The 27,743-nt window shown below is 28.0% G+C and overlaps 1 protein-coding gene across 5 annotated transcripts in view; it reads right to left on the reverse strand.

Moving 5' to 3' along the window:
* Positions 1-27,743, reverse strand: part of ASPP (Ankyrin-repeat, SH3-domain, and Proline-rich-region containing Protein) — a 29,418-nt gene continuing 1,675 nt past the window's right edge. Inside the window, exons 1-11 of one of the 5 annotated variants that reach the window (XM_070637053.1) lie at positions 21,391-21,547; positions 13,632-13,902; positions 11,718-11,795; positions 11,437-11,626; positions 4,567-4,772; positions 4,273-4,499; positions 2,078-3,757; positions 1,934-2,004; positions 1,714-1,860; positions 1,445-1,647; positions 1-1,345 (exon numbers count right to left, since the gene is read on the reverse strand). In XM_070637053.1, the coding sequence (XP_070493154.1) occupies positions 1,298-1,345; positions 1,445-1,647; positions 1,714-1,860; positions 1,934-2,004; positions 2,078-3,757; positions 4,273-4,499; positions 4,567-4,772; positions 11,437-11,626; positions 11,718-11,795; positions 13,632-13,784 (3,003 nt within the window). In that variant the 5' untranslated portion in view covers positions 13,785-13,902; positions 21,391-21,547 and the 3' untranslated portion in view covers positions 1-1,297. Of the gene's footprint in view, positions 1,346-1,444; positions 1,648-1,713; positions 1,861-1,933; positions 2,005-2,077; positions 3,758-4,272; positions 4,500-4,566; positions 4,773-11,436; positions 11,627-11,717; positions 11,796-13,631; positions 13,964-17,257; positions 17,398-21,390; positions 21,548-24,570; positions 24,624-27,743 lie in introns of those variants that run through there. The other 4 variants (XM_070637052.1, XM_070637055.1, XM_070637054.1 and 1 more) reach the window with 4 other exon arrangements.

Here is a 27,743-nt window from a genome sequence, read left to right on the forward strand (position 1 = left end):
TTAATGCTGCATATATTTATTTTATTTTTTTAACTTTTTTATGTTACATTTATTCAGTTTCAATGTCCTAATCTTTTAATATTTTCTCATGTCTATTTGATGATAAATGTAAGTATCTTCCCAACAAATTAAAGACTACAAGAGTTTTTCCAAAGTAACCATGTGCATGAAATTTTAATCTTTTAATTGCTGGGGTCTCTTTTCATTCTTATTTCAATAGTTTTCATCAAATGATATTTTTCACGTGATGAAAGGAAAAGAAGAAAATAAGATAAAGTGGTGGTTCTCACTTGTTTAAATAAATGCGAAAGAAAAAGATGTAAATGTTTATCTTAAAGATTTACTTAATCTTTTCAGTGTTTCATTAATCTGAAAATGTTTGCCATAAGAGAACTAAAATAAACATTTACCGAATTTTCTATATCTATTTCTACGAAAATCGGTGCGGTCAAGTGTATTGGAGGGGAATATTATGGCAATATAAAAATACTCAAAGGTGCTCGAAAATACAAACAACAGAAGCCACATTGATCTGACTTTTTTATAGTTGTATCTTAATTTATTTTCATTATCATTTTTTTTTTAATTTTTGTGAGTATAATTGTTAACGATTAAATAATCTCAATAAAAGAATAAAGACGATTGGGCAGGCATATGAGGAGATTTTTGTTTATCTAATTTTAAAACAACAAAAATTAGCAACAAAAAGTTTTATGGATGTGTGGAAATGTTTTCATAAGATTAAGTAGAACATCGTATAAAGGATAGATTTAATTTCAAGATTGTTTGAAATAGATATGTATAATAAAATCTAGAATAATCTTTTATTTTCGCAAGATTACTCCATCTTGGTCCAAAAATAAATATTAAGTATATGCTCCATGCTTTATAAATATTTTTTCTTCATCACTAGAAAATTTTCTATCCAAATTTCGTAATATGCTTTATTTGTTTTTGCTTTAGTGTAGAATAAGTATGTAGATGCAAATTTTTTTTATTACTCCGTATAATCATTTTAGCGGATTTAATTCCTTTTTTAATTGCCAAAAAAAAAAGAAAAAACAAGTAAAAGCATTTATAAAATAAATTGAAAAGAATTAACAACTGAACGAAAAAATAAACATGTGATGAAATCAAATGACACATTGATACGCATTCTTCTTAAACAGGCCATGCATTGATAATACAATAGGTATACGGGTGATGGATTAAGAGTCAACTATAAATAATTTGAAATATAAAATGTTGTAACTAATCCTTTTCTGATGCGTTTTCGTATATACTTTCGTATTAAACGTTATTCACTGTAATTCTGGTTCATTGATGGATCGATGCGAGGATAGAGCTGTGTAAAGCATAAGAGAAATAAATCATGTTAGTCAAATTATCTTGAAAAATGTCAATTTATAACATTTCGATTTAAATAAAATATTAATATTATTACCCCAAATAAATTTCTAGGGACATATCCTTCGTGTCCATCAATATTCCTGGCCCACCACCACTCTCTTTCAGACTCGTCGCCTTTCCTTAATATCGTCAACTTATCGTTCACGCTAAATTTGAGCTCATCTTGCTGTTGAGCGTCGTATGAAAAAACAGCATAAACTTCTCCATTATTTAGTATACCCAATTTTTCTTGAATGCCTATACAAAAGTAAAATGTACAATGAATTTTTTGGAGCCCCATCTTATCCTCACTAATGTACTTACTGTATAGATATTCAGAGCATCCATCAAATCCTTCTTCATCTTCCTCACATTTTTCTGCGGGTGTTTCGTGATCGGATAGCGTAGAAGCAAACAAGCATGCACCGGATTCAACTAAAAAGCGAACCATTGGCAAATTGTTGCATGACGCTATAAAATTGGATAAATGGAATGGGTATGATTTATTAAATGTTACAAAAATTAAATGAGTATTCATAATTACCAGCACAATGCAATGGCGTCCATCCATCAGAATCTTGTGCATTAACATCGCAACCGAACTGAACTAAAAACCTTAAAATGAAATGAAAAGAAAAATAAATTACTATATGACGTTCATGATAAAGAATGAGATGATAATAATTACTTTACTATTTCCAAGTGACCAGCACAAATGGCATTATGAAGAGCTGTGATTCCTTCATCGTTCGCTGCGCTAGGATTTGGTACTTGCATTGCAGTTTTCCTCACTAATTCTAATTCTCCTTCAAGACTGGCATCAAGCAATAAAGCGAGTGGATCGAAACTCACTCGACGTGCAAGCTTTGCTTTTACATTATCACCTATTATGTTACGTTTTCGTTTTACTATACTATCTACATGTTTCTCATCTGATTGTATAGGTGTCGAAACGGGTGTTATAGATTTATCTGTTTCATCGTTACTTGTTATACTTCCACTATCCTGGCTATTGTTATTGTTGAGATTATTACTCAAATTTATGTTTCCATTTACTAATTTACTAATGATTGATGTTTGGTTCATACTATTGCCATTAACATCGCCATTATTGCTATTATCCTTTAACTCAGTAGTTGCAATTTCGGGGAAAAGAAAAGAAGGAGGCATTTCAATTCTCCTCGATGTGCTAAACTGAATAGTCTTTAGATTTGATGTAAGGGATCGTAATTTTGGTTGCTCAGATAATGGCTGTTTTTTTATTGTTAAAGGTTTCGCTTTGATAGGCAAATTATTTTCATTGTTTACACTCGCATTTTCAGATTCATTTGACAGTACCTGTTGATTACTACTGCTGCTATTGCTATTATTATTATTATTATTATTATTATTACTATTAATGTTAATGTTATTATTGTTGCCATTTTTGTTGGGCTTAGGAGGTAAGGCAGGTCGAGATTTATCATTTTCAATAGACGATGCTTGAACATTTATATTTGGCGCAACCATATGCACTTTTGGAGCTTGCGAGATATTTTTTATTGATGTTGGCGCAACACTACTGATTGGTTTTCGTGGTGGAACAACAAGATTTCCCGACGGTATTTGGTGTAAAGCTTTTGGCTTTATGGCTGGTTTTTCTTCCGTTTCCGTTGTTGTTGCTACGTTTAGTGGCTCTGCAACAGACTTATTAATGGCATTCAATGGCGTACTATTTGCAATTTGTGTACCGTTTACATGACCTGTTGACATTTCATTAGATCCTGTTATTTCACCTGCCTTCTCACTGTCACATTCGTTTGATTTCATTGCTAATGCTGTACTGCTTCCATTATTTGCCGAAAGCACCGATGATATAATTTTATGTGATAATAGACTACTATTACCTACATTCAAGCTATTATTGGCGACAAATTTGTTGTAAGGCATCGTTTGGTTTGTGAGTTCGTTCTTCTTTCCATTCAAATCAGTAGATTGGGCACTTGTTTGCTTTTCATTACCATTGTCCATAATGATGCTATCCTTAACTTGATGGTTCTGTACATCATTATTATTATTATTATTACTTGTATTTTTCGTCAACAATCCTTGTGTTTGCTGTGGCGTTATGTGATCACTGAATTGCTTCTGGCGTGCGAGCTTTGTTTCGTCACTCTCGGCAGCCATGTTTGATGTTGGACTATGTTGTTGTTGCTGTGATGATTTAAGCTTTAGCATGGCCAGATCTTGAATAATTTGTTGGTGTTGTTGTTGTTGATTCGATGTCGTTATAGATGTGGATTTTTGTGGTGTATGATTATATGGCTCAACCGCTGCCACATTTCCTCGTACATTCTTTTGTGGTGGATAAATATGAGTCGACGAAGATCTAATAATAACATTAAAACAAGTAAAAAAAGCGTGAGAGTTGAAACAAATGAAGTAGAAAATATGTATACATAAGTAAAGAAAGGAATATTGCGTATAATGGCATAGCAATAATCGTTTATTGTATGCTTTGGTGAAATATTGTTATGATATTTTTCGATGCTCAAGAAAGTAAGAAAACACAAAAAGAATATGTACATAAATTTTACCCTAGACCATAAAAGGAAAAGAGGAAATTAAATAAAAAAATGCGAAAGTTACGAAAACACATTTGAGAGATATAGCGAAGTTTAATATCGAGTTTATCCAATATTGAATATCCTAAAGAATTCCTTTTTCCTTTATGAAAATTTTATTATCATAACACTTTTTAAGGAAAATAAATTTATTTTTCTCGTAATATACGATGGGAACTGTTTACTCTCATAGTCTAAGGTACACATAAATATGTCTTAATGCAATTAAGAAAACGAGCCTTCCATAAAAAATAAAAAATAAAATCAAATTTCAATTTACCTGACATGAATATTTGCTGGTTGAACGTTGTTATTAGAACTTGATACGTGTGTGCCATTTTGTTGTTGTTGTTGGAGAAGTAGATTTGCAGCCTTTTTACGCTGCAAACGACCTTGTAATTCTAATATTCGTTGGTCGACAGAACGCAATTCTGCTTGTCGTTGTTGTAATGCTTCACGTTGCAGATGTAGACGAGCATCTTGTTGCAAAGAAAGTTGGTTTCGATACTTCAATATAAAAATTTAATATAATTAAAGTTTGATAAAAGTTTCATCGGGAGATTAGCCTACTTACCATAAGTTCCCTGCGTAACTTCTCCAGCTCTCTTGCAGCAGGTGAAGATGGCTGATTATTGCCATTATTTGCTATTAAATTTAAACCACGACGATCTCTTCGAAGTTCTTCTAATTGCCTCGTTAAAGCTTCTACCTTTGCAACTGCAAGGCTAAGTTCCTTCTCTTTTTCACTAAAAAGTGCGCGAATAGAGTCTAAATCATTGCCTGAAACGAAAAAAAAAGTTGGAAAATAAACATCTAGATTTCCAAAATGAAGGACAGTAAATATAGAAAAAAGTTTCAAGCACAATAAAAATCCTCGACTATGACGCAATTTTATTGCCGTTTCACTAAACGATTTGAATAAATATTTTCTTCTTATAAAAAATTCCTTTTGGAAAGTTCTTAATAATTCTGCTGATGATTTTTTAATTCTTTGGAACTTTTTTTAAAATATACTTGTACAAAAACTTATGGTACATTTTGGGTATTTTTGAACCTTTTAATGTTCTTCTCTTGAATACTTAAAAACAGGTAGGAGTTTTCGATTTTTCACATGATAAACCACAGTGGATAAACATTTAAATGGACCAAAAGTCTAATCATAAAATAACTGCATTAATGTTTAAAAACCCATGTAACCAAAAGGAAGAATTGTGTATTACTTAAGAATCTTCCATGGATAATACTTTTGTACATTCCATGTACGTTCCTTGTCGTTAGGAAAAGGAAGATAATAGGGAAGATGCAATATGACATCAATGTAGAACATAAAGGGAAAACCAATGTAATACAAAAGTATTACATTGATGGACAATAAAATGCATATAAATATTCACATGTTTTCTTTGTATTTTTTTCATGAATATTTATGTATTTTTATTGTTAAAGTATTAGTGTGCACTTAATTATAGTACACTAACACCATGAAAAAATGACAAAAGATGCTTAATTTAATTAAGCTGCAGACTGTTAAGTCTCGAACACATTCATAAATATTTATAAGTTCCATATAAATTTGGGTCGGACTTATAAAAGTGATTTCTGTTTGCTCTTGTGAAGTATATAGAATTCAAAATTTAGAACAAAATTTATTTTTCTTGCCAAAAAAATTTTCTATGGTGAAAAACTGAGATTCGAACTTTCGCGAGTTGCGGTAATCCATCAATGGAATACTTTTAGAACATACAAGGACAACAAAAAAAATTTGATATTTAAATGGATAGTACATATTATTTTCCTTTAATGTCGGAGGAAAATATATGGAATATTTTGGTTACATGGGAACAATCTTGAAAAACCATTTTTATCCAAGCTACTGAAACATCCAGTTTACAATAATGAAGCGTTTCGACAAAAAAAAGCAATTTATCATCCATTTTATTACTTCTCATAAATGTCACAAAAGGATTTTTAGTCATAAATTATAATAAAATATTATAATTAAATTATTTTATTAATTCCTTTAAGCTTTCTTGAAAGGATTATTGTTTTACTATTCAACAACTCTATCAACCAATATGAACTTTTGATAAGTTTTTCCTTTATAAAGAAAAATATAAATCAAATTTCCCTTATTTAATTTAGCAATTGAAAAAGTTCGCAGCTTCGAAAAGATTTGGAATTTACTTTAGTTTCATTAAAATAAAGAAAAAAACTAAGACAATGAGGGAATCAGAAGTTTAATTGTCCTTCTTCACAAATTTATTTGCTTCCGTTTTGTTATACGAACAGTCGCAAGGAAACTTTCTGTAGAAATAAGAAAAGCAAAGTAAAGTTTTTTGATAACTTTGGAACAAAAGTAAAGGAAAATTATAAGGATCAGACACTATTGTAAAAATAGTATATTTAGAAAGGTGCAATTTTTCAATAGTTTCTGATCCTTAAAAGTAGGGGAAAAATCAGGTTTCAGCCATTTTATATAAAAATATATTTAATATCTGATAAACTTTCATATCTCAAACTTAAAATTATCATTTTAACTTCTAAAGTATAATTGAAGACCAAAACAAGTCACTGACTGAAGGAAAATTGCAGGACATTATTGTGCAAAACTTTTAAAGAATGAAGCGTTTTGATAATTGAAAAGTATGCTACTCCTGAATCCTTGCTAAGAAACATACGATTTCTTTTGTTTGTTCTCCTTTATTCGTAAGTTTTGAGTTAAATTGATAGAATTGGAATGAACGAAAGTTTTTACAACAGATGTACAGATATGAAAACGTCCATAATAAATTCTTTCACTTAAAAAAATTATAGTTAATAGATTTTTCCATACTTTTAAAGCATTTTCCTCTTAAATAATGAAATGACTTTGAAACAAATCTTCATATTTTTGTATAAACTTAGTTAGAAGATGAACAATAAACATTTAATTGAGTTTCATAAAAATCAAAAATCTAATATTTTATTTTTAATAGCAATTTCACGAAATTTGATATCATAAATTTGAATGATAAACAAGTACAGTGAGAATAAATTATTCAAAATACTTAATTTGCACAATAATATGAATTTAGAGGAATGAAAAAAAAAAACTTTTATGAGAGCCATTTATCATCAACAATAGACATCATCATCCTTACGCTGTGTGAAGAAAATTGCCCCGTTTCTCCTTTTTTCGCGCTTTCTCTCCTCATTCAAAGTTTATGTGTGAAAACTTTATTCGATTTCCTTTGTTGGGAAGCACGTAAGTCGTGGATTCATAAATTTCAAAATGTTTGCGTATAAAATTAGGTTTTGTATTTTCATTCAAAAAGCTCCCTTGACGTAGATAACGATTCAACCATTCCTTGCTCAAAATATAATATAATATAATGTAAAACAACAAAATCACATTTTCTTTAAATGCTGTAGCATTTCATCTTGTACTCTCTTCTCTTTCACTTCATAACTTTTTCATGACCTTTCTATGTGCAGAAAATTACTGGTAATGGAAGTTCGAGTAGATTTATTTGTTGTCGAATCAAACGATCAATTTTATCACCGACTTTTCAAATAAGTAGTCTATCATATCTATTGATTTTATCTTGCACATTTAAGATAGCTGTTGAGTATCTGGCGATGTATCAATAGAATATAACAAAATAAAAAAAAAGTCTATCGGAAGTCATTACGTGATTAAACAAAAAGATTTAATGTAGCAGTGATAAGAAGTGGATGGAGAATTGCAGATTTTTTTTCTCATCTTTTCCTCATCCATTATTTACTCTTTCACAAATAATCTCTTTAAGTGGAAATATCCGTCATAATTGAATTTATCTAATATATATATTTTCGTCGTCTATGATAAGTTTCTTTTTCTTTTTATATTTCTTCTTCTTATAGAATTGTGTCGTAATCTTTGACCTATAATCATTTTTCTGACATCAACCTTTTCTTCCATCACGAAGGAAAAATCCCTTTTCTCCTCTCTTAGTAAAACCTTTCAGTCATTTTCACCTTTTATTTATTGAAATCGTTTATTTGCTTCTCCTCATGAGATTGTTCCTCTTAAATTTTTTTATTTCCTATTCTATCGGGAAGAACTAAAAATGCTATGTATATGTAAAATGGTATTTATATTAAATTGACATTTCTGAATACGTTTTCTTCTTGATATTTACTCCGAGGGTGAAAATGCTGAGCCTATTACATATTTCAAAGAAGGAATGTATGAAATGCGCCATTTTAAATACTGAGCTTAAATTTAATAAACCATAATGCGATGAAAAATTATCGAGGGATTTGAATGATTCATTGTCAATTCAAGATTAAGTGAGGATTTCCTGCAAGACTAATTCTTTTTTTTTAAAAAAATTCCTCTTGATATGTCAAATTCATTTTTCACACTTTATAAATAATATTTTGATGTTTTATGATAATTCTAAATTCTCTTGATAAATTGTACAAATGTTTTAATGAAAATCTCTTTTGTTCATTGTATACTAAATTTAGCTTATTTTTTTGGAAGATTTATTCACACTTTGATGTTGGATTGTATAATCATCTAAGACCATTAAAGCTCAATCTACATAAATTTGCTAATTTTTATCAAGAGAAATTTTATTAGACTTATTTAACTTTAACAGCGGAAAATTGAATAAAATCTTGGTAATTTTTCATTACTTCCAAAAGGACTTTTCTCTTCATTTCCTGAATATCGGTAGGAATGATCCTTTTTATAACATAAATTAATAAACTCGTAAAGTTCATTTACTCATGAATTGAGATTTTTTATTTGATTGATATCGAGCAATTATACGATAATTGAAATTATAAGATTCATCCATCAATCTTCTTCATTATTCAATACTACAAGGTTCATGTGTAGGTCAAGCAAAACATCAAAATATTTTCATGAATGAGCAAAATAAAACCTTTAATTTAAATGTATGGGGTCATGTATTATAAACCTGTTTCATTTCCGAGCTTAAAAAAACTCAACGCAAAAATATAGGTACGTATAATAAAAAAAGATACTCATAAAAATTATCAATACAACACGTTTTTTTATTAAAAATTCGCTTGTCTTCTTCAAAAGCTGTTACATAAGCGAAAATGCAATGTTCACTGCTGACAATTAAATTAAAATTTTCATGCTTCATGTCGTCTATTGTAAGAGTTTAAACATTTGATTTCACACATTTTAAAAGCTTGCAAAAAATTGTAGTTTTAACAATGAGATGAATTAAAGCTACTGAAACTCGAAATTTTTTATGCCATTTTTAATGTCTAGTTTTATTACTTAATAAAATGTATAGGCTGGACATCATAATATAATATTTCGAAAATCTTCTCATCTTAATTCTGCTATTGGACATAAAATGACTTACTGGTACAAAAATATTACATCGGAATAAATGACAAATGGAAAGATATAAAATAAAGAATTTTAAGTCAATTTCAATGTAAGTATATGGATGCCGACTACTTATTGTAATAAATCATAATTTTAACTTTGGAAACATAACATCATAAAACTTCCGGAAATTAAATTAGTTACTTTGAAAACATTTCTTGTAAAGAACAAAACGAGTTTCATGAAAAGAATAAACTTTTTGAATAAATATTTGAACATTTTAATGTGTTTTTATGATGTTAAAATAATAAATTTTATTTTGATAAGTACCTACTTGTAAGAGAAAAGTTTCAATGAAAATTTTGTGCATTAACTTACACACCAATCGAAATAAAATGCGGAAAAAAGTTTAAGACCACATTTCGATATTATTACTAAGAATGGATTTATTTTCCATCAAATCAAGCATTATGGAGGTATTATTTCTTGTTTCATATTTAGCATATGTCTCTTTCAAGGGAGTGAAACTGAATGGAAATCTGAGTGAAATTTTTCCCTTTTTTGACTTAGTATTCTTATATTAGAGTAAAAACCCTCGAAAAATTACTAAATGCTCTGTCCACCAAATGTTTCTATCAGAATGCACCGAAAATGCGGATGAATTTTCAAGTTCCTCCCCTTTGGTCTTTTTCTTAAATAAATTTAAATTTAAATTTCCAAAAAATATGTAAATCTGCCATGATTTATCAAGCAATGCTTGGACAGAACAGAAGCAACGACAAATTAAAGTTAATTGAATATTTTGCTCTGATGTCATTTATGGAGATAAAGACATCGTTATTTTGATTAGATAAACGCTATAATTAATATCTAAATAATTAACTTTGTTTTCGTCATCATTGTTAATGGATAATCATAAAATTAAAACGATTATTTATTCATCGCGATAATTAAATCATTCTTGAGTCTCAAGCACGCAATCCATCATCTACAGAAATGTTTTATCATGTAATAATATACTCATTAATTTGAAATCTAATTTCAGCTTCTGATGATGTGGGTTACATTTTATAATATGAGACTTTTTTTTTGCTTTTGCTGTGCACAAAATGTTTAACTCATTTTCAGCGTTTGTTTGTTATTTATATCACATTGTAAGTGTATTACAATGTAAGGTTTTTGTTCTTTAACTTTATTGTTTCTGTGAAGGTTAACTTATTTTCATAGATAGATAGATAGGGTGTCTATTAACTTTTGCAGAACATATGAAGCTCAAGTAAGTGTCATAACTTTTTAACAAAGGGAAAATCATAGTCATGTGCAATTTCTCTCAATCACTGTGTGAATTTAGTATTATTCTTAATCGTATGAATTTTGAAATATGAACAGGAAATTTATAATTTTCAAAAACAAAATCAACAAGATTCATTAAGTTTTTCTATGCGTCAGTTAGTTAATTATATGGCTTATAAAGTTCACGTATTCTCTCTACATGATGCATGAGTTTCAAAAGAACTCAAGTCTTCATACCGCAAATCATAGAACTTTTGTGTTCATGAACAACATCAAAAACTTCTACAATTCAAATGTAAATTCATTTGCTTGAACACATTTGTATATGACGCATATAAGAACAAAAAAATTTAACCAACTTAACTTGGGAATGTTCAAGGTCACATTAAAGTTATTTTAAACAATTCCAATTCAGTGGAATTAAAAAAAAACTAAAGTGGAGGACAAATGCGTACAAGTAAATAACTACATTTTAAAATAGTTCTCTTCTTCCTTCAATCTATTGATGGCTGTCATAAAAGACACATACAAGAGAAAAAACGTGTATATTTACATCTTTGAGATTCGTCATCATTTACGAATTAAAAAAAAGACGAAAAAGAGAATAAAGTAAATAAATTTCAAAAGAATGTTCTTTGTTAATGATGATGGATATAAAATTACAATGAATTTATTCTAGCATTAAGTATCTGGACGAAAATAGTATTTTAGATGAAAATCATCAAGCTTAGTAATTGAAATATAGACGAAGATGTATATACTTGGCAAATTATCTCGAGAAGGAAAGAAGTTATTTAAATAAATAAATGAACCTACTCAATGTCACATTATAAGTCTTTTGGAGATCCACTTGTCCTCTCAACGCCCTGAGTCGCCGTAGTTTTGATTCTTGTGCTTCGACGCGTTCACGTAATCTACGTAGTCTTTCGCCTTCTGCCGCAGCAGCGGCTCCACGAGCCTCTTGTGCTTTTAAAAAACGTAATCTTTGTTCTTTCGCAGCTAACAACTAGACAAGAAAAAAAGGAAGTAAAAATTAACATATGTAATATAAAGATTGCCTAAAATATTTATAAACATGTATAGCTATGAATACATACTTGATGTTGCGAATCAATTTGCTGCTGCTGTCTTAAAGCCATTGCCCTCAATTCGGCAGCACTTGGCCTACCAGGCACCTGAAAAATTAGAGCATGAAGAGAAAAATCAGCATAATGTGTAATAAAATTCAATTTTATTAAAAAAAAAGAAATTGTTTCAAGACGACAAATCGATAAGATAGCACAACTATGCGATGCCTGCGTCAATAATAAAATGGAAATTTTGTGAGAAAAATAAAGAAAAAGTCAAGGACAAAATGAATGCGTTTCAGCAGTTTAAAGCTGATTTTACTGTATACTATGTATGTATATGGATGAACCATAACAAATAAAATAATAAAAGAAAGAAAGAAAGCTTAAAGCACTGTAGACAGCATTTGCTACTCTCATATCTTATTATTCTCCAGATCCAATCTGTTGGAAGCATTCACATATGGTGTTGACGATTTATTGACGAGAAGTTGTGTTATTTACTCTATATATTTATAACGAATCATTTTATGTGACATCGATAATTCAGTAATAACGGCAACTACATGCGATGAGACTTTCTGAACGATTTTTCACTTCTTAAATGTAAAATTCAGCGGATATATTTATTTTTAATGTCACCAACAATATATGTCAACATTGGTAGTTATTATGAGGCGCATGCAATCGATATTTACTATCGATTCATTCAGAAATATAATATGACAGAGATTTATTGAACATCAATATATTGTTTCGTTTTGGAAAATCTTCTTGGTTTTTTTTAGCGAAGGTTTTTATATAAGAATAGCATGTGTAATTTTTCAAACCACAAATCATTGACATAACTGCACTTTTAATGCTTATAGGTTCAAAATGGAGTTTTCTATAAAACATTTTGATTCTAAAATTACCATAAGATTGATAGGCTATAACATCTTAAACTTTTACATCTAGCTTTTTTTATTATGTAAATCTGTAATCAATTGATTTATTAAAGAAATGGAAAAGTTTGATAAATTGAATTTTCGGAAGTTATCATTGGTGAATAAGTAACTTTGGGGCATTTCGAAAAATTCAATTAAGATTTATATAACTTTCATGTACTTATATTAAGAACGATATTCCATCATATTCCATTTCGCATTTTGATATATTTTCATCAAACGATACATCTCGATGTTGTATCCGTAAAAATATTGATGTCGACATATGTAATAAAGCATTTATGACATCGTTTTGTTTATGCTCCCATTTGAAGTTTTTCCAATTAAATATTAAATTTAATATCGACATCTTCAAAATAACTTCTATGTTCTCGCCAATAATATGTTTTTCATGAAAATGTGTCAAGAACAATTTAATTTTGACGGTGTCGTTTCATGCAATTAATAATTTAACATTTAGGCAAACAAGCTTCATTTTAGGAATATTGAATGGAAAGTGTTAGAAAACATAACAGCTAAGGTAGGCAAATATTCCATTTTTATTGTGTATCTACAAAAAATATAAAAATTTCATTTAAACCCTTGTTTATTTGTATACCACTTTTCCGCATCTCTCTTCCATTTATGGAATAGAAATAGAATGTTAGTTTAGAACTTCCATAAGTACAAAAGTTTCTGAAAATCACCTATCGTAGACCACACAAGCTTTAATTATTCTCAGTATGAATACATACAATATATAACTGATTATTTTTTCCTATGTGATTAATTCTACATATATATCCCTTCTGTAATTGAAAGTACAAATATCATGTACGAATATACTAATGAGAATGTTATTTTTTCAGATTGAGAAAATTCTCATCATTAAAGAAGATGTAAATTAAAATAGAACTTGAAAACAAATAATAAAAAAACGTGAAACATAAAAGAAAATACAACATGAAATTTCATATGCATGCAGATGTAACAATGAATACGAAAAATTGAAAAGTACCTTGAAATTTTGATTAATTATTGGTTTTGCTGTTCCAATTTTCGTTTTTGGTTCTTGTGTAACTACTGTTTGGTCATGTTCAATTGGTGCGCCCATCATTGATTGATTGTCAATGAAGGAACTCGATACAGGACGACAAACACACGTTAGCATATTTACGAGTGATTTTTAATTTAAACTGCTGTTTCAGTTGTTTATTTTCGATTAATTTTTCATATTTGCATGTATACTGTATATCAGGTTTCTTCCGCTTTAGTTTTTTATGTGCATCCTTTTTTAACGAAGTATCATTAACAAGATTTATACAATATTGGAGAAATTGCTTGTTCTACCTAAAGGTAAGAATTAAATACTGAATTTTCCATCATTCACGCACCAAATACACCTAAATTAAAACTTTTACACGTTTTAATCACTAGGGTATAAAAGTTTTACTAAGAAAAAAGTTATTTGTTCCTAAACTTTCTAACAGCTTTATCGATTGTCTATATATGAACCTTTAAAATGTCAATGTTCTAATGGAGCAACAAGTTGATGATTGAATATATTCGGATAGCATACATGACAATCAAAAAAGGACCTTTATACATGCTTTTATCCAATTTCAATACTCGAAATATTTTATGTCTTTGTTAGACTTTTCGGAATCTTCAAATTAACTCACTAAATCATAGAAAGACATTCTTTAAAAGTGAACTTTTTCGGAAATTCTTATACATACACAGGAATTGATTTATAAATTTACATATGTAATTACGAAAAACATTCTGCTGTTGAAAAAGTTTCAATGTAATTTTTTAATAAAAGAATTTTATATGTTTTAATATGGCATAAAACTCTGTGAATTATATTACATTACATTATCCATATAATGAATTTGTAAAGTATCGCAGAAGTTTGGGAAATAAATTTTTATTATTTCTATCTTTCATACGTAAAATCATCATTACTTTTTTTTAACAAACTTTTGCACTTGACTTAATTGAACTTTATTTAACAGCAGTTGAATACAAAGGAGAAAAACAATAAGTGAAACTTATTGTATAAAGAGACAAATGAATGATGATTAATTGAGGTGTCGTATAGACTTTTTTTTTTCGGCAAAATATACGAAACTGAAAAAAAGGTACTAAAGCACTAAAAGATACAGTAAAGAAAGAAAAAGTTGAACAAATTGATTTCTATGAGTTTCGCTTGGGGAATAAAGAGAATTTTGTAAGTAAACAAAATAAATTAATGAAATTCTGATGGTGATACTTTCATTTCATTATATAATGGTCTTTAAGGATTTAGAAGCCTTGAAATATGTGCTGTTTTCCCATTTTTATTTATAAGTCTGTTGATTCAATTTAACATAACCCTCATTGAATTTAATTGGTGATGCGGCGAAATATAAATGTAAATTATTTGGTTCTAATGAACTCAATGACTAGTAAAAATATAATATAGAGATATGAAATCTAAGCTTCTTTCCATTTTAATGCTCATAATATCAAATGTTTATCAAGCCAAGTTACACTCAGAATCACTGGAATTAATTTTATGTCAACTTTATGTAAAATCTCATAATCATCATAGACGATAGAGAAAAGTGTATATTTGCATATATTATTATGAATGTATTTACAACAGCTCTGAAATAATTAGAATAACAAACGTGTTTAACGTACGATATATGTATGTTGGCCTACTTATGTTTGCGTTTAATTAAAAACTGCAGTGCCTTATTATTTTTCAGATTCATATTTTTATTTGATGCCATGCAGTTTACTTTATCAAAGCATAAAAACATACATTTTAAAAGATATCAGCTTGTATTCATGAATAATTATGTAAAAGCAGCAGTTCGCTAATGAGTATATACTTTTGAATTTTTTTTAAATTGATCAATCACAAAAAGACAAAAAAGAAATATATCCCCGTAGGTTCATGAAGTGTGAATTATCAAGAGACGTATACACAATTTGATTAAGTATGAACAAATAAAATACAATTATTTCCGTTAAACCTACGAGGAAATCTTTAAATATTAACTGTGCAAGAGTCAATTATCTTGTTTTTTTCCTGTAAGAATTGTATTTTTCATGATGACATACTCCTTCGTAATATATTCATCATACTACTTTTTGTATTATTATCTTTACAACATCTGTGAGAACTGTATATAATATACAATGCTTTTTCAAGTCCTCTTTATATTTTCTTTATAGCACAATTGCAGTTTTTACCCATTCATCGTTCTTATTGTGCTTAGAATATACAATGAGGTTTTCATTCTAGCTTCATCATATAATGCAACTTGGTACTATTTTTCTATGTTTCACTGGATGTACGTAAAGATGAATAGTTTTTACATAAAATAATGCTGATTGGATTGGCTTTCAAAAATATCCTTAGGATAAGTTTTAGAAACAATGAATGTATAATCCTGTCTCTATTTGTAATGTCATATTACTTTGAAGAAAATTAAAGAATAAAACTTGAACAGCTAGAGTCTGTCTCCATCACATGAATATGATTGTAAACTATAAAATCATGAATTTCAAGAATTTAGCTTTATTATTTGTCAAAATTGACATTACTCGAGTTTCTCATCTAAAAATAAAGGTATATGATTACACATGATACTAAAAACATCCAATTGCATTGCAGATTGTCAACAGATGATTTTGGTAATGATGCTTGTAATAAAATAATGCCTTAATAATCTCATATGATTTTCACTATAAGATACAACTTGTTGAAAAAAGTCATGACCTCTCTTACGGAACATTGTGAATAAAAAACATTTGCTTCAATTTTTATAATGCTAGATGATAATTACGAGAAAAGGATAAAGAATGTAAATAATTCGCAAGAATTTCAAAGTAAATAATAAATTTAAAAGAGATATAAAGACGTGTGCGCATACAAAACGAGAAAATCTTATCATTTTAAGAGAATGGTTTTGTTCAAATATTTACTTATCGTTAATAAAAACTGAGCAGTAAAAGGATATATTGACATTTTATTTTCATGTTTCAGTGCATAAAAAGGGAAATTTCACAAAGCGAGCCAAATAAAATATAAGAAATAAATACCTTACATAAAATCTATGTAAGTACATACATAGTTATGAATGTACGTACATAGTTACTTTTAAAACAATAAAAATAATATTAAGAAGATAAAATCTTTTGCCAAATTGTGCGTCTCTTGGGTTCAAATCTCGCTATCAACTTAGTCTGTTTTCAGAAGTTTAGACATTTCAGCTTAAGGAAACTAAGAATAAAGAAATGTGAGATGCAAAAACGGGTTATGAATAATGGAGATGAAATGAGGAAGATGCTATAATTTCATCGTGGAGGGTCTTTACTTGAACGGATATGAATGTATTGTAATCTATTCAGGAATCTATTGAATAGTTAGAACAAAAGCTCATATTAACACTATTTCTAAGATCTAAAGAGTTTTAAATGAACGGACACACAACTGATTAGAAATGATAATATGCCTGAGCTATAACGAGCATATTTGATGTTAAGTTAAAAAGTTTGTCTTGCTTAAAGGTTACAGTAAAATTGTTGCGCAATTTAAGAGAGAAATGTTAAAAAATAAATATAAAATAATAATAAAATGATAATTACCTCTGAATAAGTACTTAAAAAATTGTCTATTAACATAAGAAAATTGTGATTCTTATTGGCGATGAAAAACAATTTAGGAGTTTTAATGACATTACAATATTCAACTAAGTTTCACTTTTCAAAGAAATTCTTATTTTCTCCTGCAAAGAAGTCGTCAGAAAAAGAAAATAATTCAGTTTGATGTTTTTTAAATAAGATTAAAAGTTTTGATTCTATGACAATGTGCCTTTATTGATGGTTCTGTCTTGGAAGAATTTTTGATTATCAACATCAAAAAGATCATTTTGGCTCACTGTGTCTAGTAAAATTAATTAACTTTTAATTAACAATCTATTAACGTAATTAAGTGAATCGACTTGAATTTAATTAAATTATAGATTCAATCTATTTTCCATCGTTTCGCTATGTAATTTCTTGAGGGAATAAATACAATCATCTGACACTCAATTTACTCGCTTCAAATGTTCCTTTAATGTATGAAGGTTCTAGTTCCTTTTTCTTTTTAAATTTCCGCCAACTGATGGCAACTACAGTAGAATATTATCACACTTGATGATAAACATTCTTGTTGAAAACATTTCACCCCATTCATGAATGCTTTTCACATTCCAAACTCAAACTTATTTAGTCAAGAAGAAGGATATATAAAAAAAAAATCATCGAAATATCTACACAGTCGAAATTCCATAAAGATTCTCAAAATATTGTATGTGTATAAATGAATTTCCGTAAATGAACTCATTGCATAATAACGTATTGCTATAGACTTGGGATAAAACTAAAAAATTTCATTTATACTTCCTTAAAAAATTATTTTGTCTTCCTCCTTCTCAAAGAGTATTTGTTTGAATGATTTCAACGCTTAATACCAGTGATGGGCAACTTTTGTGCCGTGGCAAACAAGTATTTTTTTTAGAAAAGCCATGAATCGTTTACTGTCTGTGGTTTTGGTTGAGGCTAACCACCAAAGTGTGCCGTGAAGAATAAAACGTTGCCCACCACTGCTTTATACAAAAATAGAGCTTTATGGGAGAACTTGAGGCTGTTAAATGGGGATGATGAGAAAATGTTGTTTGTGAGTTAGTATGGAACCAATTTAGGAGTAGAAAAAATTAGAAACTTTTTTCTGTCTTTTTATTGAGCATAATTTTATGGCAATCCTTTATTACTTTTCTTTCACATTCACACGACAAATTTAATTGTCTCTTCAGGCTTTTAACAGCATTTGTAAAACTTCTATATCTGTTAAAAAGTTTTCTCATCCTGGGATTTTCTTAAATTCTTCTATAAATCTTCATAATTGAACATAAGACAAATGTTATGTTCTACATGAATTCTTCAAATACATGCAAACATATATATGTGGTAAAAAAACCTGTGCCTATTATCAACAGAATTATTGAACATATGAAATGTCTTCTAAAACCTTAAAACAATAGATTAACGTAAGCTACATAAATAATTGTTGTGTTTCCCTCTTCATTCGTAACCTTCAATATTTAAGCAAATATATTATAAGAACAAGATTGAAATGACAGAATAAATTATGAAAACATTCACGAAACCCTTTTTAAGACTTTAATGATTCGCTGCCTTTTCATCATAAAGATCTTAGACCTTTTTCTGTGCTAGTTGAATGATGAAAGGAGTTTAAAAGAAATTTTTAGCTTGATTCCGAAAGAAAAAATCCAATTATGGATTTACTAGAGAATAATGAAATTAATTCTGTTATATATACATAATGTTTTAATATATAAAAAGGAATTCGAAATTCCAACTCGCATTTACCACAAATTACTTATCTTTTCCGCAGACATTTCATTCTAAAAAGGACATTCCTAGTCCATTCTTCAAACTTCACCATAATACCTCCATATAGAAAGGAATCCTTTCAGCTATATTTTTCTCTTTATAACTTTTTTTTTATACAATGGAACAATGTGAATAAAAAAATATGAACTCTTCTCTATGTGACTTCCTGCTTAAAAAAACAAGCCGTTTTCAACTCATTTTTACGAAAAGCATAATAATCATGAATAGAGTTTCTTTCGTGATGAAATTAATCTGATTTTTTATTATATAAGGATTATGATTTGTTGAGCATTATTACTATCACACTGAATGCAACATTTTTTTTATCTAGTCAGGAAAAAGGATTGAATTAAATTTAAATGGGAACTCTTTGCCAATATAATATTTAAAATATTAAAATGCTCACATGTGGAACCATAAAATTTTCAATGGAATGTACATCTATGGTATAAAAACGAATAGAATAGGATAGACATTCAAATGTCAAAAGTATAGTTATTTAAAAAGAAGAAGAATGGTAATTTTTGAAGCTACATGCTTGTGCCTAAATATAATGAAAAATACCTGCAAGATTATTTGGTATAGATAACATTTAAGTAGCTATAATCATGTCTAGACTCTATTATAAAACGCGCGAGTCCTGACATAATTTTGTACTTCCTATGAAATATTATTACATGATTTTTTACAGTGGCAGTATGAATCAATGAAATAATCAGAATTTTTTAGGACTTTTTGAACAGAATATTTTCAATTCACAAGGAAATGATTTAAGTATGTAGAAATATGTTACGGATGTATATAATAAGATGTTTTCTTCTCTTTAAGAGTAGTTTGTTTTGACTTCGTGTGCGGGCTATATACATATATACTCTATAGAAATAAACCAATTACCAACAAAACATGTGACATGAAAGAAAGGAAAACAGAAGATGAAATTAACATATTCTAACAAAACTGAGTGACAGCAATGATGCTTTCGCAATTTCTAATATAGTGTAGATATTTCCTAATACAATATGTGATAATTCATTATTTAGAACTTGAGCGCAACATGTTTTATACTGAATATTTGTCTCAATAAAGCATATTACTTTCAAAATGATTTTAAAATTGCTAAAAGATGTAGAAATAAATGTTCAATCAACATTCTTTTGAAAAGATTTCTCCTTTGACAAGTACAGAACTACAAAAAAAGTATCCATGTAGACAAGTTGAAAATAAAAAGTTCTAAAACTGATATAAAAAATGACAATCAGAAAAAGGAATTTGTTAAAAATTTAATTTTCTTCTAAGTATGTTTCAGTATATATAATCTGAATATTTTTCTTATCTACAGTAATAGTTTAAGAGTTGATTTGGATAACTCGCGTCAAGCGATTCAACTTTATATGATAATAAATAAAACAAAATTTCTTTTTTCTTTCCTTATACATTTTTTCGCGTACAAAAAAAGTCATTGGTAAAAAGTGAAACCACATTGTAAATAAACAACAGATACAAGTATTGGAGAATAAAGACACTCATGTCAAATATGTTGCGTTTATACATAGATGTGTGATATATAACTGCGGAAAGGCAATAACTTTCACCTATATTATAAACTTTTTATTTCGATTTTTTGTTGTAATAATGTCCAAACTAGAGAATGATCATTACTTTGAAAATGCCTTTTTTTTGTGGCATTAAAGTTATGCAATGATCTTTTTTTTTGTATCAACAATAGAGAGTAAAAGTGATGATTTAAAGATATAATTTCAATATTCAATGAAACGAGTAATTGCTAAACAGTTGAGAAAAACGATTTAATTTTCATTTTTTATGTTATGAGACCATTTTGAATTCATTTTCAATACAAATTGATACGATTCATTAAAATTAAATTTCGGTCTATGAAATTACATTTTGAAACGATGGCGATGGGGTATTTTGAAGTGATCACAATTTTTGTAAAATAATTAAGTATATTCTTTGCATTTTAAACATCATTAGAATACAAAATTAGTAAGTAGAATGTATGAAAATTGTTTTAATAATTGAAGACTAATTCAATTTCTCCAAAATTGTACTTTTTTTTAAACACTTTATTTTCACATTGCTGCTTAATTTTTTATTTATTTTTTTCATTAACTTGTCTTCTTTATTTCAGCATTAATTTATAATTTCTTTAGAAAATTATTGATAACATTTCATTTTTTTCATTTCTTAATTTATTTTCTTTCACACAAATTCTATGAACTTTTAGATAAACAAATTTGCAGGCATTTATTTTCCTATATTCCATAAAAACAAATATGCCATTTTCTCTCTCTCACACTCACTATTTCTTTCTTTTTTTCTTCCTTTACAACCGATATATGATGTTAGGAAGTTATAAACACACACGAAATATACGCACTTGAACGAAACTATAAATTAAGAAAAATTTACAACATGTTTTGCTATCACGAAAAATGGATCAATGTGATGCGAACAAACAACAAATGGCAACTGGTTATACTAAAGCATTTGTGTTACATGCTCATGTATGCTGTCAAATACTGGAAATATAGTACACATTCATCTTCATGTTTTTGGAAGATTTGCTATATTTGTGTTTCAATTTCCCGGTAGTATTCGAATGTTGTATGAATGTTTTTGAATGTTTTATATGATTTTCTACCTGATTTAAAAACATTCCAAACAGGTTTCACTAAAACATATTCTATACTTTTACCAGGGATTTGTTTGTATTGTTTTCTGCAATAAAAACCATTCGAAGCACATTTTTTTTTTCAAAGAATAACAATGCCGATTTCAAATTCTGACTGACATTTACAAGAAAATTGTAATGAGTTTATATAGATATTCTGTAACGAACATTTAGATGTGTAATGCGTTTCAGTCATTTATCCGTATTAAACAAAAATTTAGCGTTTTGGAGGCTCGTTCAAATACACATATATGTTTCATTAATAATGTCTTTATCACATTCGCAATTCTTCAATAAGTGGTCATAACATGAAGCAGGAATCAAAACGTCTCGTTAAAGATTTTATTATGCAATAAAGTCAGGAGTAGGTTTCAACCAAAGAAATGGAGAAGGTTAAATTATTCTTGAAATGTAACACTCAAACCTATGAAACTGTATGTGATTTCATAGCTTTCTTCATTTTATATACATTTTGATTTTCTAAAGTGCAATGCTTCTCCTGTAAATATGAAAATAAAATATTTTCTGCTATAGATAGTATATATTTTCATTTCAGCAAAAAAATATATATTCTCTTGTGAAATCATAAACGGTCGTAGGAAAAAAAATGTATAAGCATGATGATTTGATAGTAGAAAATGAAAAGAGCATTCAATGAGTTTGTCTGCTGAACGTCTACAATGAAATTAGCAATGTAGAAAATATGCTTAAATACATTTGACTGAGCATCATCTTATTTAATGTATTGCGTCTTTATGGTTTCTTGGGAAAAAGAAATATGTATCAATAAAATAACAATGGAAAATTTGAATACCACTTTCTTAAATGAAAAAATAAAATCCACATACTTTTTAAGACTGAATTTATGAATTAACGTCAGATCGAGTGGGATGTTTATTGAGTATGTTAAAAAGCCTACCCGCTCATAAAATGTTGTGGATTATTTTTTTCTATTTAGGCGATACACTTATACATAAAGACTTATTTTCAACGACTGTGAGTATAGATAACAACAACACGAGGCTCAATTTTTTATGATGGTTTTATTGAGTATATCAATATCACCATAAATTGTTAAGGAGAAAAAGCTTAATGCTGCTAAATGAAAGATTGGAACTAGTGAATTATAGGCAAGAATATCGTAAATTACTTTTAATTACTGTCTCATGCAATTTGTTTAAAAATAATTTATTGAACGAACATGTTCATTGTTGAAATAAAATGAATAAATTATGACTTCAAATTATACAGTTTTTAAAATGGAAAAATTCTTGTATCACCTACTACAATGCAAATTTTGAATAAGTCACACATGACTTTGTGACCTGTGTGTCTTAAAATCTATTTCTATTCTAACTTTAAGGTACAGAAATTTTTCTTTTCATAATAAATTAACACTAAATAATTCATTCAAGAATATTCATTTGAATCCTTATTTTCATATGGATATGCAAGCTCCCTGTAGTCAAAAAAGGATCACAGTTAACATACCTTGAGTAAATAGTATGACAAAGGTGAATTTCTTGCTTGAACTTGATGATAAATTTTTAATTACATATCATGAAATCGAAAACTTGAAATTCTATAAGGTTTCTTCTATACAACTTATTTGGATTGTTAAATATGCAAATTTTGATGATTCTTATTCGAAAGTGTAAAACAATTTTGAATTCTTTGAATTAAAATTGAATTGTTCATGCAAAAAATGTATTGAAAAAATAATAAACTGACAAATGTAATGCAGGAGTTCAACGTTTCATAGAATTTGCCACAACAGGAATGTATTATATCAAGGTTTTGAAAAATCAATTTCTCTATCATATTGAATGAATAAGTAAGATAAAAATTTGACATAATACCTTTAGGGAAATTAAGATGAGTAAAAGGATACAAATCAGGTAGATAACCGTATTGAAAACCTTTGTAAAGAAGAAAATGTTATCAAAACTATTTTATATTTATTCATTTTTTTCATCACCAACATGAAATCATTAAAGGATTCTTGCCTTTTTTGAATTTATTTTACACAAAGTTATTTACAATATGAACCGAAACTTCACTTTTTAACAAGATTAATGACTCAATTTTAATATTACTATATTGTTCAAGACAGGCATATTTGATTCCAGCATTATTTCATCCCATCCATAGATACACTCAAAATGATGTATTCATATCCTATTTTATTTTGCACAAAGTCATTCATATGTAGGTGATGTGATTTATTGTGATTGTTATATGTCTCAAAATATAGAGATGGAGCAAAATTGAGACTCACCTACGCCATTTAGGTATTTACAGAAAAAAAATGAAATAATCTTTCTTGCAAATATTTCAAGTCTTTTTGAGATTTTTCCCATTTTAATGTTTTACGGTCCTAAATTTTTCTTTTTATATTTTTTTTCTTTCTTCTCGTAGTTACTTAAAAGATTCTTACTTCAATATTTTATTCATTGCAGAAATAAACACAGACAAAGACAGAAAGATTTATGTTGGGGATAGAAGTTAGGCAAAATCTTTGTTTCCTTATTCTCTCTTTTATATTTTTTTTTGTACTACCATTAAAGAGAAATTTTGATAAATTATTAAAGCTTTATAGGTATCACAAATGTCCTTAACATATTACATCATCTAATGCTCTTGTCATTACATAGGATTTTATATTTCTTGAAAGTCAAATTGGGAATAAAGAATACTTAGTTTAATTATATCTATTTCATCGTTCATTTCACATTTCATCATCTAATGCATATCAAGCTGTGCTAAAAACTTATCCTTGTATACAAGTGTAATCATGTTGTATACTTACAATATCTTCAAATTGATTCGGTTCCTTCATAACATATCATGACGACGGGCTCTCTAAAAATAAAATAAATAATAGATAAATATTATAAACTATGAATTAGGTATAGTCAAAATCAATAAATAAATATGGGTAGTTGAATTAGTTCTAAAATTTAAATTTAATGAAAATTGTGTGGAAGTACAATAATATTCCGGGAAAAGGAAACGACAATGCATTGTTGATTGATTTTGTGAAATATATTGCAGTGTTAAATTTTTACCGTTGCTTTAAAAGTCAACGATGCATAGCAGGTGAATGCTATTTTGTGCAACCATGCAGCATTCATGTTTTAAAAGAGAAAATTCTTTTCACACGGTTCACAAAAATCATATTTGGCACCTTAAAACCTTTCCATTCAAAAGAAAGAAAAACAATGTACGACATCATTTGTACGATGAAACAACTTAAACTAATCCGACTGAGGAAAAATTACAGATATCACTTTACGTTAAGAAAGAAAAATGAGTGATAGATTAAATTATTCATCGCATTTGTGGTCAATTCATAAATGCAAGGAAATGTCTACTAAAGTACAATTTTAATTTCTGCTAGAGAGACTGATTGGTTAACGTAGCTACTCAAATATTTAAAAATCTAATTATATTGGAGTGGTCATACAGGTATACAAAACTAATTGTGAAATAAATTTTATGTGGAACACTGTCGTTAAAGGTCAACGATTTAAAAAATATTCTAACATTTAAAATTTTTGACATTTACATTGAAAACTTGAGATGTAAAATAAAGAAATGACAAAACTTTGAATAATTTTATAAGCAATTTAATTGAACTAAATAAGTATCAATTATTACATTTTCAGAGATTAACTGTAACGCATGGCTTAGCTATGATAACAACTCATACCGTGTTTGTAATTAATATGATTATGATGGTTAACTCATACTGTGTATGAGGTTTATATATTGGCAATAAAAATTATTCTTTAGTGTATCTAATTTTCAGAGTATTTCACATACATACATAAAAGTTAGCAAAAGTTTTCTTTTGTTTTTATGTGCTTTAATTACTTTCTGAAAAGATAATTTAATAAAACGTCTTTCTTCCTATCATGGATATAAGAATATATTCTTCTTTTATTATACAATCTCGTTGTTTAAAAAAAAACTATAAATCTTTAGAAAATTTACTAGTTTTGAAATCTTAAAAACAAGAAAAACTGAAGAAATTTGAATGCTCCGGGAAAAATACTGTTGTGTCTTAAAGCAATATAATCGACAACTACTGTTGAAAAGGTTACAGTTGATAGATTATTCTTTTTTCAGTTAAACAACTAATTACCATCATTCGTTTAGAATTGGCTAAGCAACTTAATAAACATCCGATAGCAAATTTAATGAAAATTTGCCATGCTGCACGAAAATACTCTAATACATATCAATCAATCAAATTGTTGCCAAACATGATAATCATTAACATAACTACTATTGCTTAAGTTGTACATATATTTAGGTTGTTCTTATATCCTAGTTTACCACAATTATCTTTTACTACATCTTTCATTCAGAATGTTTTGAAAATACAAATTATTTATGTGAAGAAATATTTTGAATCTTTGGCAAATTCTTTCATTTCATTTGTTTCTGAATAAAAGGGTCATTTCACAATAAATTTTCCATTATCAAACTTTATTTTAAATTAAATGTTCAAATGAGTCATGAAACTACTCTTAGAGCAAACTCGGATAATGCTTAGTGATGTAACTGTTTTAATCGGGTATTGACCGAAAACTTTCAGAACATTTTCACAGTTTGACCTTTTTCTTCAATGTAGTAATTTTGTAAATGCAACAAAAGACATTTATTTATACAGTTGATTGAATCTCATCATATTGATTTGTTTGAAAACGTTTCGAGACTTGATTTCACCAGGCATTTCCATAAAGTTTCTTATTGACGGACTGTAAAGGGATAGGTTCAATCAGTTCTCATTTTCATAGTAATTTATTTCCTGTTTTCCAATGTTTCAAACGAATCATTGATTTTATTGCAGTCAAAGTGAATTTATTTTTATGCTTGAAGGAATACAAAGCAGAACTAAAATAGTATAAAATGGTGTCATACGATGTTACATTTGTTCAACTTGAATTGTCCCACATTGAGATTTTTTTGGAATTCTTCTTATTCATTCATTGAATTTAAATTACGTATCTTAAGATTCGACGAATTAAATTTAATTAAAATTTTCAAAAGAACAAAAAGAGTTTCAATTCAATTATTTTTTGAGGAAATACTTTGAAGATAGCTAAATTTATGACCTTAAAATTTCCGTGCAACAAGAAAACAAGAAAAAAGTTAAAAACTATCGTCAACCTGACTTGTTGATTTTCATAGTTATATTCATTAAATCTTGACACACATTTTAGATTTGCTTCTGAATATGTCCGCGAACGATTTCTCTTAATATGTGTGAAATAGAAAAGATGAGATAAATGCTAATGTTTTACAGTTATCGAATTGAATAATATTCATGAGATTCTCCTCTCTGTATCGAACGAAATCATTTTTTTTCTCATCTGTTGCATCCACTTTCAATTTGATTTGATCGGATGAAAAATGAGAGTAATTTGTTTAAGAAGTTCAGCCGCTGTGCTTAAAATCAATAGATTGCGTCATTCAAGATTATGATTTATTAAAAATTTCATTCAAATTCGTATTCGCACATCATATTTATTTGTTTGAAATAAGGAAAATCTGAATTTAATATTTATTTATTCTGCGGGAGGATTTAAAATTATTTATGATTAATTTAAAAAGCGGAATTACAGGATTTTAATGTTAATTGGGTCAAATCAATCGTAATAATAATTAATCAAGTATTCATGATACCCTGTCTTTATGATTAACATTTTTTAATGCTATTAAATACGGAAAAAAGTGTTCAAAAATATGCCGGTATTGATTTCAAATCTGCGACAATGTTTTAAATTAAAAGCCAATGCTATTTCAATTTGATGATATTAAAATGTTTTAAAACAAATAAAATCCACGAACAAAACAAATTAACCTATATGAATAAATTTTAGTTTTGGTAAATCCACTAAGAATGGTGAAAACTCATTTTTGAATTCATTATACTTAATTACTATATTTGGCTTATTGATCTATAGAATGTTA

This window comes from Chironomus tepperi, unplaced genomic scaffold (assembly GCF_022539635.2).
Source record: "Chironomus tepperi strain 1889 unplaced genomic scaffold, CSIRO-AGI_Ctep_v1 contig_161, whole genome shotgun sequence".
Lineage (NCBI taxonomy): Eukaryota > Metazoa > Arthropoda > Insecta > Diptera > Chironomidae > Chironomus > Chironomus tepperi.